Here is a 16,960-nt window from a genome sequence, read left to right as displayed (position 1 = left end):
AATTCTAAAATAATAGAATTTAAGACTGTAATTTGAAATATTGGAGCGCTCAGTGCTGAGCGATTGCTGTGAAGTCGCTGTTATCGATTACTCATCGATAGAGCAACTCTAAAATTTTAAACAGCTGATCACATCGGCAATTCCATATGTATTTTTATACATATATGTGTGTGCGGAGAAACCAATGATGATGGCTCATAGGAAAATTCAGTGAAAACGCAAGAGCAACGAAACGCTAGTAAATATAAAATGCTTTTATAACGGCACACGTGACAGTCAGAAAACAGCTCCCTCCACTCAAAAGAAGTTCGCTCGTGGTAAAGTTAAAGGATTCACCAACCAAAACAAAATGGATATGGCAAAAGCAAACGGTTGGGCGGTTGTTTGTACCACCACAAGCACTGTTCCCATATATTCAAAATATACGCGCTGCACGGAACTGCGGCGTGTCGATGACAACGACATATACAAGTTGGCCACAATTCTCGATGTGAACGGCTGCTGGCGCAAGCTAATGTCCATCATACCGAAGCGCCTGGATGCGCAGGCCTGCAGCGCACCGGGTGCGCTCAACTATCAGGAAATCGCTGCCAAGGTGGGACTTAAATATACAGCCCAACAAATAAGTCTGATTGATGGCACCGCAGAACGCTTAACGCCCGGCCAAAGCATATCACAGGTAATGATCGACGAGTGGAAAACCTCAGGCAAACTTAACGAACGCCCCACAGTGGGTGTGTTGTTGCAATTGCTCGTGCATGCCGAGATCTACAGCGCTGCCGATTTTGTCGCATTGCATTTCCTGAATGGTAAGTAGCGTAAGCAATATTTTAATTTACCCATATCTAACAGGTTTTACACTGTTTTAGAGCCGAAACCAGATCGTCCCACCGATGGACCTGCAGCGCACATCAGCTTGGATTTGTGCAGTGAAGATCTCAGCGAGGACATGGACGTGGAGGACGGTGCCAGCTACCAGCCCAATACATCCGCATTGAATGCAGCCGCTGAACAAGCTCGTGGTACTGGCATGAATCTGGATTACTTCGATAAGCATATGGTTAGACGTGACAAGAGCGTGCCGCAGCAGCTTGAGAATGGCACATCCAGCACAGTGCCCGTACCTCCACCACGAGCCGCACGATCCTCGCGTCTGCTGAAAGCCACGGCCAGCAATGTCGCATCCACAACTGCAAGCAATGTCCCATCTGCCTCACACACAGCCAACGTGCCCAATCTATCAATTCTCAATGCAAGCAGCAAAAAGCTGGCGTCTTCAAGCGATCAAACACTGCAGCCGCAAAATATACCACACCTATCCATACTCAATGGCAGCTCCGAGGCAGTATTAATGGCAATAACATCCACGACGCTGGATGCTGGCAATTCGGACATCGGCAGCAATGGCCGCAGTAGTGCAAGCACATCAACAGCGACCATACCAAATGTGCCATTGATAACGCTTTTAATTGAAAATTCCAGCTGTGAGATAAGCGGCGCATCTGATGCGACAGCAATAACATCAAAATCGACCGCTACGAAAACAGTACCAGATATGAGCACAGCTAGCTACAATAATTTGCCAGCGATAAGCGCATTAAATTTGAATACTGTCAGCGGGGCTGGGGAGCTAGATGGCAATGGAGCCAAGGCTCGCGACGATAATGCGGACAACAACAGCATCGGCACAAATAGCCTGAGTAATGATGACGACGAGCAAGAAGAAGACGACGATGACGATGATGATGTGGTGGATGTAGATGACGAAGAGGCGGATGTGTCACTGCCAAATCTGAGCAATTCCGATCATCAGACCTCTAATAATGACTCCAGTCTGACAACAGTTACCTGTACCAGCGGCGAGAATAGCTTTGAGTTTACCAACGACTCCAGTTCGGCCTCCAATGATGATTACACCAACAACATTCCGAATCTGAGTGAACTCCAGCAGTAGAGTAACCGTCCACTAATACGCACTAGTTTACTTTTTGCAAGCCACACCCACGCACACACACATTCCGTTAAGCACTAATATAGTGGTCATAAATGGATGTGGTTTGTTATACTAATGATATAGATATAGAGTAATGTATATAATGTCCGCATAAGAAAAATTCTAACGCAATTTGTTAACTGCCTAATTTAACATATCGCTCTAAATCAGACTCAGCTTCCATGACACCCAATGGAATGTTATATATCCATTTGACGCAAAAGATTACATATTTGCATTTGTTTTCATCATTAAACTATAGCACAAATCAAGCAATCAATCAAAGCAAGTTTTGTATTAAAACAATTTTACAAAAAATATACATTTATAACACCGAAGTATGGTTTTCATAATCTCCGCCATTGATTTCATAATGGATTATGGTATATACCTTATTCCGCTGCTACCACTTTTGATAGCACTGAGGATTTCAAAAAATCATCAGGATACCCTCAGCTATGATCAACCGAGGAACAATAATACAATTTGAAATTGACAGGAATATGTCAGTCGCGCTCAAACAAAAACGGAAAATCAAACAAATCGATTTATCGACAACAGCGAATGCAACTCTGTGTACGCGACACATCAACAACAATTGCGCATCTCTAATTTAGACCCTGGACTTGTATATTTTATTACTGGTTTTACTTGAATTTTTCAAAATTTTTCGCAACATGGATGAGTCGGAACTGCTCTTCAATTTGTTCTACTTCCTATTGTGCATGTGCGTCATTTATCCGCCCGAGGAATTTCAGCGTCTGGGCTTTACGATTGAGCAGGTGTTCTCGCGATTCCTGGGAGAGGAATATCGTGATTTTGTTGGCTACCATTTGCGCCGCACATCACTCAATCTCTTCGTACACAGCTGCCTGCCCGTCACATATTTCCTCATACACAGATTGAAGTTTTCAGTTTTTGCCACACAACAACCGCTCGAGGATAATGAGCTTGACCCGGATTTTCCCATGCCACAGGAGGCAGTGGCCTTTAAAACACTCACCTGGAAAATGGCGCAACGCTTCAGTGTGCTGGCTGTGTTAGCCGTGCCGGCTCTAATCTTTAATTGGCATCAGCAAAACTGGCGCCGACATCCCATAAACAAAACACTGGCCAAATACTCGAATACTCCAGGCAGTTACAGCGTCGTAGCCAGCGACATTGGCACCGAGTTCCGTCGCCAGGATATTTACAAAAAGAAACTCAACTCCATTAGCATGGTGATTGCCACAGAGAACTGGATTATCAAAACAACCATGTATAATGTCAACTTTGCGCACCAAGCCAACACTTCACTCAGCGTTGCCAAGGTATGTATCGGGTGCTCCCCAAATTTCTATAATTTCTAGATAACTAAATAACTTCTTTGAAGGCGGAAACTTACAATATATCACACCACGATCAAAACGATACCTTGCAAATGATTAGCATTGTTGTGCGACCGATGCGTCAAGGCGTTTCCGATTTTAACATTCGCATCAATGCATTAGAATTTCGGAGCTTGGAGGATCGCCTAAGACGTCCTATTACCATACCCTCTAACATACAATTCCATCGAAGCGTCATCGATCGGTTTGTGGATGTATTCAAAACGCAGGTGGCCCTCAATCCAATCTTCAGCTCAGAGCCCATTACAGACAAGTGCTTTGCCTGCATGCTAGCCGAGCCCAACATCAAAATAAACAAGCAATGCTCCGATTTGAATCGGGCAGGCGCGCCTCTAACAGATGAGGCATGCTGCTCCAATTGCTATTGTCGGCCCATGTGGTGTGTGGAGTGCTTGGCGCGCTGGTTTGCAGCCCGTCAGAGTGACATCGATCGTGAGGTATGGCTAGAACAGAAGTGCACATGTCCCATGTGTCGTGCCAAATTCTGTGTGCTAGATGTGAGCTATATAAGAGCGACAGTGGCCACCAACGAAAACGACGATGACGCCTTATGATTTAGTTAAATGAATGAAACGTTTAAGGAAAAGGAACCTTATGCTTTATTTGATTATGTTTTAAGCATTGAATTTTTACTAAAGTTAAGACAAATATACATATGTATATATATACTATTGTAATATGTATAGTTAAAGATATGCATATGCGATTTAGTGCAATTATCACGTTTTAATACTTGTACAATCTAAGCAAGAAAGAGATAATAATGTTCATACATTTACTTTATATATGTAAGTACAATCGATCTATATATATATATAAATGTGTTTATATGTTTATATATATTTAGAGAATGTCTAAGCTAGCGCCCAATCTGTTCTATACTCAACTAAAACTAAATAGCAGAAAACTAAACAAAAACACACAAAATAATCTTTATCAAGCAGCCTGCGCAAAAAATTAGTCTTCTCCTGTGTTGTTGCAGTTCTTGTCTGTTTTTTTCTTCGTGTTCTTTTGTTTTTTTGTTGCGAATTTTGCACATTTATATAGTCTACACGTTGTGCAATAAACTCTTAGGTTGATTTAATAAAGCGTAATACAAATGTTATACATATATACTATATATATATATATATATATTTAAAGGCTTTATATATATACGCAAATGCATGCATATGTCAGAATGTATATAGCCCCCGACACTATCTATAAATTTGTTTCGTAAAAACTTTTATAGCTCTCCGTTTTGTCACGTTGACTTCGCACCGATGACGATCCTGTTGTTGTCGCTGCACTGCCGCCAGTTGTTGTATTTGTATTATATGAGCAGGATGATTTGGACATGGCGCTGGTTGTATTGCGCGCTGAAATCTGCAATAGAAGAGATATAATAAATTTAACATATAGTCAACCACTCTTTAAACACTATCAGCTACCATTTGAAGTCTATTTAGATTAGGGTTTCATTTGGCTGCCAGCAATCAGAGAAACTGACTTTCAAAAAGTAATCAAAAGACATGTTCCAAAGTCATATTTTTGATTTAGCACCTGATTTTAATCAAATACATGCTATCGACATGCACTAAATACATACGAATATTTATATATATATACATGTATAATTCTCTGCTGGAGCTGTTTTTTTTTTTTTGACAATTGGCGGCAACACAACAGTCGAAGCGTGCACAACCACTTACCTATATGATGTATATGTACGTATATACATAGGTGTTTTTCCCTATATGTATAACAATAAAAGCACAAAAAAAGGTTTGTCTTTGTTGTTGCTTTTCCTATTGTTGTTGCTTGATAAGGTTTTTGCGCTGTTAAAACGCAAAGAAGAAAATTTTGCAATATCTGATATAGGTACATACAATATTGTTTGAGTGCTTTAGTTGGTAAAACCTTGGCCATAATTCATGCTTTATTATCATTGTATATAAACACGGATATTTAGACCAGACAGGGGCTTTTCTTTGTTATACTTTAAGCCAAGACCACGTCACGAGATCTATAAATACTGGTTAGTTTTTGGGGTAAAGAAACTGTTAAAAACTGGTCTAGTTTTATATTAAAGGTAAACAACGAAATTCTTAGAAAGCTTTGCTTCTAGCTGAAATCCTTGTTTAAATTTGCACAGCTTGAAAATTGTTGTGGGCATGTTTTCAACTTTTTTCGGTAATTTTTGTTTTAAATTATTCATACGACATGTGGTACAACCAGAATTCACGGCTTGAGACCTTTTTAAACAGCCAAAAATGACCAATCTGAATTTGCTTTAACTGGTATAATAAAACAAAGCGAGATACTTATTTGTTTTTGTTTCCCAGTAACATTAGCCAAGTTCAATGCACAGACGACAATGACGCGCCAACCACTGCGTGGCTGTTGGCAATCGATCGATCGGTCACTGCATTTGTTGCGTAAGAGGCCAGAAAGGAACACACCCTCGCTCCCAGCTGGCCCACAGGTCGTGCCGTGGCATTACCCCTTCTCCACTGACCGACCGGCTGACTGGCTGGCTGGCTGGCCGGTTGAGTTGCCAAATTTAACAAGATTCGCGTGCCGTCCAATACAACTTTTTGATGTCGCCCCTGCGACATATTTGGTTTCGTTGTGCGCCGTGTAGATAGTTGCATATACATACATACATATTTATAAACGATATTCGAATGTGTATTATATGACAATATGGTAAATTTTCGGTCGTTTTACTCATCTTACGGTGGCGCCAAACAAACACAGGTGTATAAAATTTCCAGAAAGGTGTGTTTATCGGTCGCTGTCTATATACATACATACATGTACATAAATAAATATATATATATATATATATATATATGTTTTTACATGTATATGCATAAAAAACACATTGATCTTACTTATTTTGGCTTGCACACGGGCGAGTTCTGTTTTTTGTTTACTTTATATACTTATTTTTAATAATTTTTTTACTTTGAAGCCATTTTCTGACTGCGTTTTATGGTACTTTTTCTTATAATTCAAAAGTATATAACCCTTTTATTGGGGGCATTTAGCTGGCATAGGAACTTACAAAATGTTAGGTACTTGGGCAAAGATCTGCGACGCAGATAGTTTAAATGGAAAATTGCAGTCAAGGCTATGAATTTGATAGCAGCAAAAGTACCCTTTATAATCTTATCTGTTTTATAGTAGCCAAATTGCAAGCAAGACTATTTTGCACTAGCTACGCCATATCTATAAGTGATTTTAGCCCAGGCATATGGAGTTGGGATACGCTATTGTATGGCCAATACTAGATACTAAGAGCGCTTGTGCTTGATTTATATTTTAGCTTGGCAACCTTTTAACTTGTGTTCATAAACGAGTTTAAGCTTCATCCGAGCAACACTTCTCCTAATTGCTTTTATTACGAATGACTAACGTTAAGAGGTTTTTGTATAAATATTTCACAATTGTATCTCTACTCTTGGCCTTAAGCATCGAACACGTAAAACACTTGTTAATTTTTGCATATATCCCAGGAAAAAGTGAAAATTTGTCATCAATTGGAATACAGATTCCTGTGACATTGAGTGCTATATTTAGGAGAGCAGAGCAGAGAGCAGCAGCAGAGCCCATAATCATCATCATAGAGCTGACTGCACGCCGTCTTATCATAATAAAACAACTTCCGTTTATTATTAATGAGCATTTCCGTTTTTTTTTCTTCTGTTATTGCTGTTGTTGTTTGTTCAATTCACATGAAAAAGACACAGCAAAACTTATATCTGACGTTTGGACTTTCGAGCCAAAAGACCGTTAAGACCCACGACGTTGCTAGATTAATATATATACATATATATATATACTTATATAAATCACGTTAACGTGCACGCACACAATTTACAATACTGATCGCGATATTGTTGTCATTGATATATGTACATATATATATATATATATGTATATATAGTCTATTTTTGGAGTGTCTGCTGATAAGCAATGAAATGAAAATGAAAATGAAAATGGGCCACTACAGAAAGCTGGGTTAAAAGGAACACTGAACGCACCTTATCATTTTCCTTGCCATTGTGAGAGCCATCGAATAGTTTTCCATCGACGACATCGCGTTTCTTGTTCTTCGACCTGAAGCGGCCCGAACGTGATATTGTGAAATTGCGCCATTGATGCGAGTATTGATCGCAGCGCTTCTCCTCCTCATTCAAGATGCTGTCCAGATAGTGCATGGTCGGCTCATGGGCGGCCGTCATAGTGTTGCTCATGTTGCTCAAGGATCTGGGTATTAACTGTTCAATGATGATGTTTGGTGCACTTTTCAATGACAATCGTGGTTAAACGTGGCCAGTTGCAGTTGCGACAACAACTCGATTTGGTATCAGTTCATTTTTCGTTTACTTTGATATAATGCCGAGAAACTCCCGAATGATGCCGACCAAAGCGTACATACATATATACTACGGAACTATACAATATGTATTAGCGTATTTCTACATATGTTTTCTTTTTTTTTTTTTGCTGTTGTTTTGTTTTAACTTTTTTCGTATTCTTTGTTGCCTCGTTTATCAGAGCAACGCGTCGCTGCCGATGCGTGTTGGTCGCCGGTGCCCGTCTGACTGCGGAGTTGCCGACACAACGTTGTTATTAACCGTAGTCGCTGTCGTCGCACACAAGTGACAACGGCGACAGCAACAACAGCAGCAGCGGCAGCAGAAGCAATAACAACAACAACGACAACGACAACAGCAGCAACAATACAGAGTCGAGAAGCGACACGACTCCCAGCTCCAGCGATTCGTTACGTTATGAGTGCGCCCGCCTTTGGCCCCCAACGGACGCTCAGTCACAAAGAACAAACGCAACCCGTTGGAGTTGTAGTTGTTGTCGCTGTCGCTGTTGTTGTTGTTGTTGTTGTTGTTGCTGGTGTGACGGCAGCGAAAGAAAGCAGCAAGAAATCTTTCAACTGCGGTGAACGCAAGACCGTGTGATTGCTCCTGAAAAGCCAAACAGGTGGGCTACACACTCGCACACAATACACCGACACACTCGTTCACATACACACTCACACAGGTGAATATATACATATAAATCACCTGTGTGCGAATTTGGCCGTGTATTGGTTGTGCTCGACTTCATGTTCAACCGACGCAGCCTTGCAGACTGCCTCAATGCGCTGCAAATACGTAATAAAATATGACTATTTTAAAATTATTAAAGGTTCTCGCCGACATATAGTAAATATGGTGGTACCTGTAAGTCTCGAATTTCGTTAGGACACCTTTAAATACAAAAAAACCGCACATGAAAACCTGATTATCGACCGAGCATATATTGGCAGCTAATATGATATATTAATACAATCTGGCCGAATCCGAAACGTGTACCGTCTACAGAAAAAAGACCAGTTTTAAAACTGGAGACTAATTATGTTATCACAGATTCCTCTACGCATTTAGGTTAAGCTCAAAGTTTGGGATAATCTGACAGAACAGGACAGCTATTTGGGAAATATGAAACGTACAGCTAGTTCGAGCGAGAGCATTATGGGAACAGTTAGTAAACATATAACAGATTTAACTGAGTCGTATAACTAAAAAATAAATAAACTAATATTGGAAAGTCAGATTTTTAGTAGTTTAAAATATTCCCAAGATATCTATTTGTGCCCCACCACCGATGTATAACTTTAGATTTTAGCGCACTGCAAAAGTCGCTATTGCCTGATAGAAGTTTGCATTTGTTATACATATGTATTTTCTATATGTACACACACAGATATCATCTAGCAGCTCGTGTGTTGTCGATGATAAGCGCAAATAGACAAAACAAACACTCGAGTCGCTAACAATTATAAATGATTAGATCGCTTTTTGGAGCATTCACTTTGTCCGGGTCTTTAACTGTAACTTTTGTGTACATATGATAGATGGGATGATGTTGCGGCTCTTGTGCAGCACCTTCAAGCCGTGTTTAACTACGCACACACATACACACACACACACACACTAGTAAGTGCTGGCGGGGCGGTCACTCACAAAGCGGGTTCATTATCTTGATGACTCAGACCGAGCGGCTTACAGGCCGAGTGCTTTAAAATAAAGAAATTATTCACACTTTCTTGCTGCGATTGCAGTGGGAACAGTCCAGCGGCGAGCTTATCTAATCTGGCCAAGTCAAATACGTATTTTGCACTTTGGGGCATGGATCTTAAGTACACAGTGAATTAATATTGGCATCATTATAAACCCACCCACAGCCAAGGGTTTTGGTTTTATTTACATAGGCAATTTTGTAGTATTTGTAGTTTACACAATGTTAACATAAATTCAATTCTCTGGAAGCATATATGCATTTTATGTGTTATATTATAATTAGGTATATATATATTTAATAGCTAAATGGACAGTACACATTTGATTTCTCTCATATTTTATTGATAACATAAAATTTGACCAACCAATATGCGGCTGACTTAATCGTTTCGTCCTGAAGAGCTTCATCTCGTAAGATTTAACAATGAATTTGGCTCGCATGTACGCATGTTGCATGTGCATTTTTTTTTTTTTTTGGATTTTCTGAGTTTTTGGTGACCTGTGCCCCGTGTTTTTGAGTGGTTAACAAAATGAACTTAAACCAAAACTGAACTAGTTGAACAATAAGTATATAGCTATATATCAATTGAACATCAATTGAGTGTCCATTTGCATCTAAACAACGCTGTCCACACCATTGACCTCATGCTCCCTTTCCCGTTCGCGGTCTCGAGCAGCACGGTCCCGAGCAGCCGCCGCAGCAGCAACCAGGCGAGGCATCGCCAGCACTGGCTGTTGCTGCGGCTGCTGCTGCTGTTGTTGCTGCTGCAGGATATGACGAGCCCCACCAATACCAGCGGCACCAGCGTTGTTGTTGTTGCGATGCATAAAATTGCGTATGTTCTCCTCCGTATAGTCTACAATACGACGTTTCTTGCGACGCGCGTATTGCTTCTGTTTTAAATAGATTTTCAACATGCCCTTCACAGTGATGAAGGTTAAACCGCCGAGTAGTGTGCGATGCAGTGTGTTCTCCACGGAATCGAACAATATGCGACCCACAATGCATGAAATTGTAGGCAGCAGCAGAGCTCCGCAAAATATGCGAGTTGCCGAAACTGGATCCGAAAGGGCCGGTGTGGCCGGATTAGAAGAAGTCGGCAGTTCTTCCTCCTGCGGATTTCTGCAAACGAAAATAACTTAAGCTGAAGCAACTATCAGGTACATTGAGAAACTTACAGATCTGGATATATAAAATTCACAAAGGGAAACTTGCGCATGACGGTGCCACGATTGCGTATCAAACGCAACAGGGCATCTTCCCAACGAATTAGCCGACCAAGTACCAGGCCAACTGGTATTGCAGGTAGGCCAATTAATAGTATGAGCGGATCACCGGATTCCATTATAGACATGCCATGCTCGTGACCAACAATCTGCATGAACATCGTTATGACAGTATATGTAGTTTTTGCCTAATGGGCTCACCTGGAGAAACGTCACAGCGCCATAAGTCACGGCTGTCCAGTACAGCGAACCGACAAAGAAGCCCGCCGCCAAAAACGGACTCAGACGCTTGACCAGATTGTCCATGGCTTCCAAGGCACCACCCAGTTTGCCCATTTGCGGGAATACAATGATGTATTCGGTTTGACATTGCGGGCAGGATACAGAGCGAAGCGCATTACCCTTCTGTGTCTTCTCATCGATCCAGCGATACAGGCAGCTCTGATGAACCCACTTTGTAGTGCCACGACACTGGCAGGGCTGCACCCAGGCCGCCAAGCGATTGTCCTCGTCCGTCGCAAAGCAAATCCAACAGCACCGTTCCGTGTCCACGTTGAACGAATCCCTCGCTGCTGCTGCAGCAGCTGCCGCCGTGCGCCTCTCAGCCTCATCTGTTTCGGCAATTGTCGACTTCGATGAGGTCGGTAATGGCTCCATTGTGACCGTTGTGTGATCTAGCACTGATGAAATTTCATTACCGGCCTCTGTTTCGGTTGCAGCGTCGGCAGTGGGCGCTGCTGCTTTATCATCCATATCGCTGCAAACGGCACGGCATTTAGATGGATTTATGTACGTTTGTCTTGGCATTTGGAATTTGAACGCGGCTTAACTTACTCGGAAATTTGAAAGTCACTCGATTAGGTCTGTTTCCTTTACAGCCCAAGAATAAAACTTAATTTTCAACTTTTTCCATTCAACTCTACCTGAAACTAAAATATATGTGAACTAGAGATGGGCACGTGACTAATATTTGTTTACTCCAATCCCACTCACGTGTAAGCAATGGTATACAATTTTATATATGACATGTCGTGATAACGTAATTTTGTTTGTTCTAAATTTGCTTGAAAAATTAAAGCAAGACAGTTCTCAACATATATTTTTGCTGTTAAAGAGTAGAATTACGTGGTAAAATACCGCATGCGGCAATGTACTAAAATATACAATACATTCCAATAGAGATGCGTAATAAGAGATTAATATCGAGCAACAGCTTATCGATAACTATACCGTACACTGTTACACTACAAACAGCATATGAATTTGTGTCGTCCAATGCCATTCTGTGCAATTTTTGCTTTGCCATTTATGGATATGTCGGCTGCCCACACTAACAGCGTATATACGTAAATCATTTGTGCCTATTACTGCAAATGCCAGTAAGGTTTTAATTTAGCAAATATATAATAACATTACAAACAAAGCCCCGGTGTGAATATAAGTATCAATGAACCCCGTTGACTTCGCGGACTGCTAATCCGGCCACGGCATTTGCTGCTAGTCCAGTTCACTGTTTGCGTTTTGTCGCTGTCGCTGTGGTCTACTTTGCACCTCATCTTCGTCATCGAAACCCTGCATCAGCTGATTGAAGATGTCGCCAAACATGCCACCAAGCCCGGAGGTTCCAGCATGCACCTGCTCCGGTTGCTCATCAAAGTATATGACACCAATTTTCGTTAGGTATTTGTGAAAGGAAGCGTCTCGCTTCAGGGAAGGATCGTACAGCTTGCGCAGAGCACGAAAGCCCATCACGCTCTTCGTATCGATAAGTCGAAACAAGAAGTACAGGAAATTGATCAATGGCTCCTTGTAGGGAAACTCGTGCCTCAGTACTTTTGGATGGTATCGTGTATACTCGCTAAACATGTCATCTGCCGTTTTGCGATCCTTCAATGATAGCTGCTGCAGCACCGCCTGCACCAAAAACAAATCAACTTCTTTGTGGAAGCCCTTGCTCTGGCTTATTTCAATCAGCACGCGCCCGCAAAGACTACCATCCTGGCAGAGCAAATAGTGGTGGCGTGCCGACTCAATGTTTCCCTCTGTCCAGAACACATGCGCAATAAGCTTGTGCAAGACCGGATGACCGAACTGACCGTGCACAGTGGTGCTCCATTTCACAACGCGATGCTAATGTAACAAAACAAAACATATAAGAAATAGTTGGGTAAATTGAATAATTTTAACATACGATCAGCGTCTCGCGCTCCACTGTAGTTGCGCTCAATCCACGTATTAATGCACCAAAGCGAGGCACCCATTCGAAATTGTCCGTGTCCTCCGGTCGCGGGCCACGCTTCTCTAGGGTATCCACCAGCAATAAACACAAATCCGCAGCGCTGCCTTCCTGCTCCTTCTCGATGAGTTTCTGTGCACCGTCAAATAGCAAATCTAAGCAGTCCTGGTAACGTTTCTGGGCAGTATAACGAAAATATAACGTTCGATACATCATGTGTGCTTCATAAAACTCTCCCTCCGCCAACGAATGGGATAACTTTGCAAGTACGCGACTGACACCCCGTTGATTGGCAGTTGAGCTGCTGCTGGTGCTGCTGCCGCTGCCAACAGGTCTTTCGGCATCGGCCGTTGTCATTTTGTTTTTTAATATTGGGAGTGCAGCACTTTTTAAAAATGTACGTATGTATGTTGACGGAGGATGATTCCAAATTTTCCTCAATAATATAAGATTATTTATGGATACTTTATCGCCAGACAAACGATTAATATCGATTGCTGAAAATAGATGTGCTGCCACACCAACGATAAATTGCCGTTCACCCAAACGAAGAAATCGGAGCAGCTGAAAGTGCAGCAACAAAAACCACAACAAAACAAAACAATTGCAAAAAATTTAACCCAATGGAAAGTGATGGAGCGCAAGAGAATGGAAATGGTGTTGTTGCAGTTAGCGGCGTAGCACTCACCTCGCACACTTTCCCATCCAATAAATGGGTGAAACTAAATGTGGGTGGAAAAATTTATACAACAACAATTGATACGCTCGTTGGCCGTGAACCGGACTCAATGCTAGCGAGAATGTTTCTACAGGATGGTGGCATGATGCCCAGTGAAAGGGACGAGCAGGGCGCGTACTTGATCGACCGAAGTGCTCGCTATTTCGAGCCGATTATTAATTATTTGCGTCACGGCGAATTTGTATGCGATAATCACATCAGTTTAAAGGGTGTTTTAGAGGAGGCGCGTTTCTTTGGCATTTACTCGTTGGTCACACACTTGGAGGAGAGACTGGGCGAGCAGGAGCAGACCGACGATAGACCACTGACGCGCATGGACGTCATAAAAGCCATCATACAGACATCTGCAATTACGGAACTGCGTTTCCAGGGAGTCAATCTAGCCGGGGCAGATCTGCGCAAATTAGACTTCCGGAACATTAATTTTAAGGTGCGCAGTGTTCTTGATATTAAACTTCTATCTATACTAATTATTTTCTCTTCTTTATAAGTATGCAAACATGTCGCGTTGCAATTTATCGCACACAAATCTTAACTACTGCTGCCTGGAGCGTGCGGATCTTCAGTATGCGAATCTGGAATGCGCTCAGTTAGTCTCAGTGCGTGGACTTTGTGCCAACATGGTAAATATTTCCTCAGTGTATACTAGAGATGTGCGCGTATCGGAATCAACTAACACGATACGAACATGAATCCCCATTAGGAAACACGCACGAAATACGCCTGGTCAATTTTTTTATTATTCATTCATTTTTAGGAGGGCGCCAATTTACGTGGCTGCAATTTTGAGGATCCAACAGGTGTGCGCACCAATTTGGAGGGCGTGAATCTGAAGGGTGCCTGCCTGGAGAGCAGTAATATGGCCGGTGTCAACTTGCGCGTAGCAAATCTGAAAAATGCAAACATGAAAAATTGTAATTTACGCGCCGCTGTACTGGCCGGTGCTGATCTGGAACGTTGCAATCTATCAGGCAGCGATTTACAGGAGGCCAATTTGCGAGGTGCTAACCTTAAGGATGCTGAACTGACGCTGATGGTTACGCCTCTACATATGTCGCAGGCCATTCGATGATCTGAACTTACCCTTACAAACTAAAGGGACATCACCATGTGCAATTATTATCAATATATTTTCGGTTCTAGTATGTAATGTTTGGGAAAAATGCAGTCTTAATATAATTTTTGTAAATACCCAATTTGGACTAGACGTAGACGGTTGAATAAAACAGTATTAAATACAACTGGAAGCAACTCATTATGTGTTACAGCACATTTTTTTAAGAATTATTTTTAAATGAAATAATGTCAACTATATTCGCGCGTTTTATTTTAATGCCCCATCCTTGTCACACTCACACTTACCAATTATTCAAATTGGACATATCGATAAATATATCGTTAGAAACGTCATCACTACACCCAAAACGATGGAATTAAAAGTGCTCTATATAATAACCCCAAAAATAAATGCATTTTCGCCGGATCTAAGTTAATTGCTTTAATTAATATATTTAATCACACGTAACTTAAAAGTAGAACTTTCAGTAAGACTAGTACAAAAGAACCAGTTCATGAGCTCAGTCCAATCAGTAACTCTTTTTGTGCTCCCAACCCAACACTAGAGGCTAGTTTAGAAGATTTGATCAGATCTGCAGAAGTATCATGTTGAAAACGTGTCACTTAATTGTGGCATTTACCGCCATATTCCTATTAATTGCAACGCAATGTGTGGACGCCGACAAAAAACAGAGCAAAAAGTACAGCAAAGAGGCAAACAGCCCGCATTTCAAGCAGGTCGCGGAGGAAAAGTATGAGCCGGAAATTCGGAATCTCCAGCGACCATTTCGCATGGCTAAATTGAATTTGATTTGGGCAAAGGCACAAAACGTACGTTTATTTTTTTCGTTCATAGCGTTTAAATTGTATTAATATCTTTACTATGCATTTTAGCGTTTGACTGAAAGCAAAATAAAGTCGTTGTACATGGAACTGAAAATACATGATAAGGAGGAGATTGCATGGAAACAGCTCAACTCGCAGCACAAAGACAAGGACGGTCTGAAAGCCAATGAGTTGCGCCAAAAGCTAATTGGAATAATGAGCAGTTACGATTTGCTGGAACACTTCGAAGATACCCAGGATGCAGAAAAAGTAAAGCCCTTTAAAGTACGGACAATGCCTAACGACTCAGTGCAACAGATGGTTATAATTGTTTTGCTTTTCACAGAAATTCCACGATCCCGAGGAAAGGCATAAGAATAAAAGTCTATTTAAGGACAAAAAACTAAACCGTTTGTGGGAGAAAGCGGAAATATCCGGTTTCACGGCTGAAGAGTTGAAATCCCTTAAACAAGAGTTTGAGCATCATCAGGACAAAGTGGATGTGTATTATAGCTTACTAGAGAACATTGGCACCTTGGAAACTGATAAGCATGAGAGTAAGTTAACGTCTACTATAAAAGCAATACATCTGTCTGAATCTAAATATCTTAATAATGCCCATAGATGCTATCAACACCGAAGATCTGGATAGCTATAATCTCATTTCCAATGATCCCAACGATAATGAGATTAAAACACACGAGCAAAATGTAAAAAAGTTTGAAAGTGACATGAATGCTTTGCGTGGACATCATGTTGGAATAAAGGATCACTATGATCGCCTGGAGCGTTTGGTATCCTCCGGACCACATAGTCAGGACTTTATAGAGCCAAAGGTGCAGGGCTTATGGCGTGTGGCACAAGCAAACAATTTCACGGACAAGGAATTGGCGTCTCTTAAAACCGAACTGCATCATTTTGAGAGTCGCCTGCTAAAGTTACGTCACTTACATGCGGAGCATGCTCTGCACAAGGAGAAGTACAAGGTATGTGAGAAATATAAATGTGTAATTGGGTGATTATAAACGCTATTTTCCACACCAGGATGAAAAGCACAAGGACAAAAGCAATCGATTTGAAGATATGGAGGAGCTACTTAAGAAACAAACTCGCAAAGTCGAAAAACTTCAGGAGAATATTGAAAATACCATATTCAAACATACTGAACTTTAAGCATTTACTTGATAATAGCCGTGCCAAATGCGCAAAATGAGCAAATTAGTTGTAGACAAACATATTCATATTTTGTGAAACAATTGTTAACCTTAGCATTTAGATTTACTAACATTTTTTATACCAAAACTTATGCAGTTATTGAGCGCAACAATTGTGTTATCAAATGAATTAAAAATCTCATGAAGTTAGAATTTCTCGCTGTGCATTTACTGGAGTTGCCATACATTTACATTTGGTGTTGCCTGCGTG

General features: G+C 41.3%; 7 protein-coding genes across 7 annotated transcripts; 4 read left to right on the top strand and 3 right to left on the bottom strand.

Annotated features, from left to right (window-relative positions):
* The first annotated feature begins 151 nt into the window (after nt 1-151).
* Nucleotides 152-2,051, top strand: tub (tube). Its single transcript, XM_064693218.1, has 2 exons — nt 152-809; nt 870-2,051. The coding sequence occupies exons 1-2, from the start codon at nt 350-352 to the stop codon at nt 1,952-1,954; spliced, it is 1,545 nt and encodes a 514-aa protein (XP_064549288.1). The 5' UTR covers nt 152-349; the 3' UTR covers nt 1,955-2,051.
* A 549-nt stretch (nt 2,052-2,600) lies between these two features.
* LOC135435941 (uncharacterized) lies at nt 2,601-8,144 on the bottom strand. Its single transcript, XM_064693224.1, has 2 exons — nt 7,413-8,144; nt 2,601-4,749 (listed from the first exon to the last, which is right to left on the bottom strand). The coding sequence occupies exons 1-2, from the start codon at nt 7,623-7,625 to the stop codon at nt 4,585-4,587; spliced, it is 378 nt and encodes a 125-aa protein (XP_064549294.1). The 5' UTR covers nt 7,626-8,144; the 3' UTR covers nt 2,601-4,584.
* On the top strand, nt 2,671-4,049 carry LOC135435940 (E3 ubiquitin-protein ligase TM129). Its single transcript, XM_064693223.1, has 2 exons — nt 2,671-3,303; nt 3,366-4,049. Exons 1-2 carry the CDS (start codon nt 2,671-2,673, stop codon nt 3,933-3,935), a joined length of 1,203 nt encoding a protein of 400 aa, XP_064549293.1. The 3' UTR covers nt 3,936-4,049.
* Nucleotides 8,145-9,583: 1,439 nt separating the features above from the next.
* On the bottom strand, nt 9,584-11,654 carry LOC135435933 (E3 ubiquitin-protein ligase MARCHF5). Its single transcript, XM_064693213.1, has 4 exons — nt 11,514-11,654; nt 10,881-11,436; nt 10,632-10,828; nt 9,584-10,575 (listed from the first exon to the last, which is right to left on the bottom strand). The coding sequence occupies exons 2-4, from the start codon at nt 11,430-11,432 to the stop codon at nt 10,068-10,070; spliced, it is 1,257 nt and encodes a 418-aa protein (XP_064549283.1). The 5' UTR covers nt 11,433-11,436; nt 11,514-11,654; the 3' UTR covers nt 9,584-10,067.
* A 376-nt stretch (nt 11,655-12,030) lies between these two features.
* On the bottom strand, nt 12,031-13,272 carry LOC135435934 (Golgi to ER traffic protein 4 homolog). The gene is made up of 2 exons (XM_064693214.1): nt 12,871-13,272; nt 12,031-12,809 (listed from the first exon to the last, which is right to left on the bottom strand). The coding sequence occupies exons 1-2, from the start codon at nt 13,270-13,272 to the stop codon at nt 12,177-12,179; spliced, it is 1,035 nt and encodes a 344-aa protein (XP_064549284.1). The 3' UTR covers nt 12,031-12,176.
* On the top strand, nt 13,168-14,905 carry LOC135435935 (BTB/POZ domain-containing protein KCTD9). Its single transcript, XM_064693215.1, has 4 exons — nt 13,168-13,312; nt 13,392-14,084; nt 14,146-14,277; nt 14,412-14,905. Exons 2-4 carry the CDS (start codon nt 13,539-13,541, stop codon nt 14,724-14,726), a joined length of 993 nt encoding a protein of 330 aa, XP_064549285.1. The 5' UTR covers nt 13,168-13,312; nt 13,392-13,538; the 3' UTR covers nt 14,727-14,905.
* A 323-nt stretch (nt 14,906-15,228) lies between these two features.
* LOC135437259 (alpha-2-macroglobulin receptor-associated protein) lies at nt 15,229-16,902 on the top strand. Its single transcript, XM_064695164.1, has 5 exons — nt 15,229-15,541; nt 15,605-15,820; nt 15,882-16,092; nt 16,160-16,521; nt 16,580-16,902. The coding sequence occupies exons 1-5, from the start codon at nt 15,317-15,319 to the stop codon at nt 16,706-16,708; spliced, it is 1,143 nt and encodes a 380-aa protein (XP_064551234.1). The 5' UTR covers nt 15,229-15,316; the 3' UTR covers nt 16,709-16,902.
* The last annotated feature ends 58 nt before the right edge of the window (nt 16,903-16,960 follow it).

Source organism: Drosophila montana, unplaced genomic scaffold (assembly GCF_035044405.1).
Source record: "Drosophila montana isolate Dmon_TW-CO22-7 unplaced genomic scaffold, ASM3504440v1 contig_3733_1, whole genome shotgun sequence".
NCBI classification, from domain to species: domain Eukaryota; kingdom Metazoa; phylum Arthropoda; class Insecta; order Diptera; family Drosophilidae; genus Drosophila; species Drosophila montana.
The sequence above is the reverse complement of the archived record's forward strand: the minus strand, read 5'-3'. Positions and strand labels throughout refer to the sequence as shown.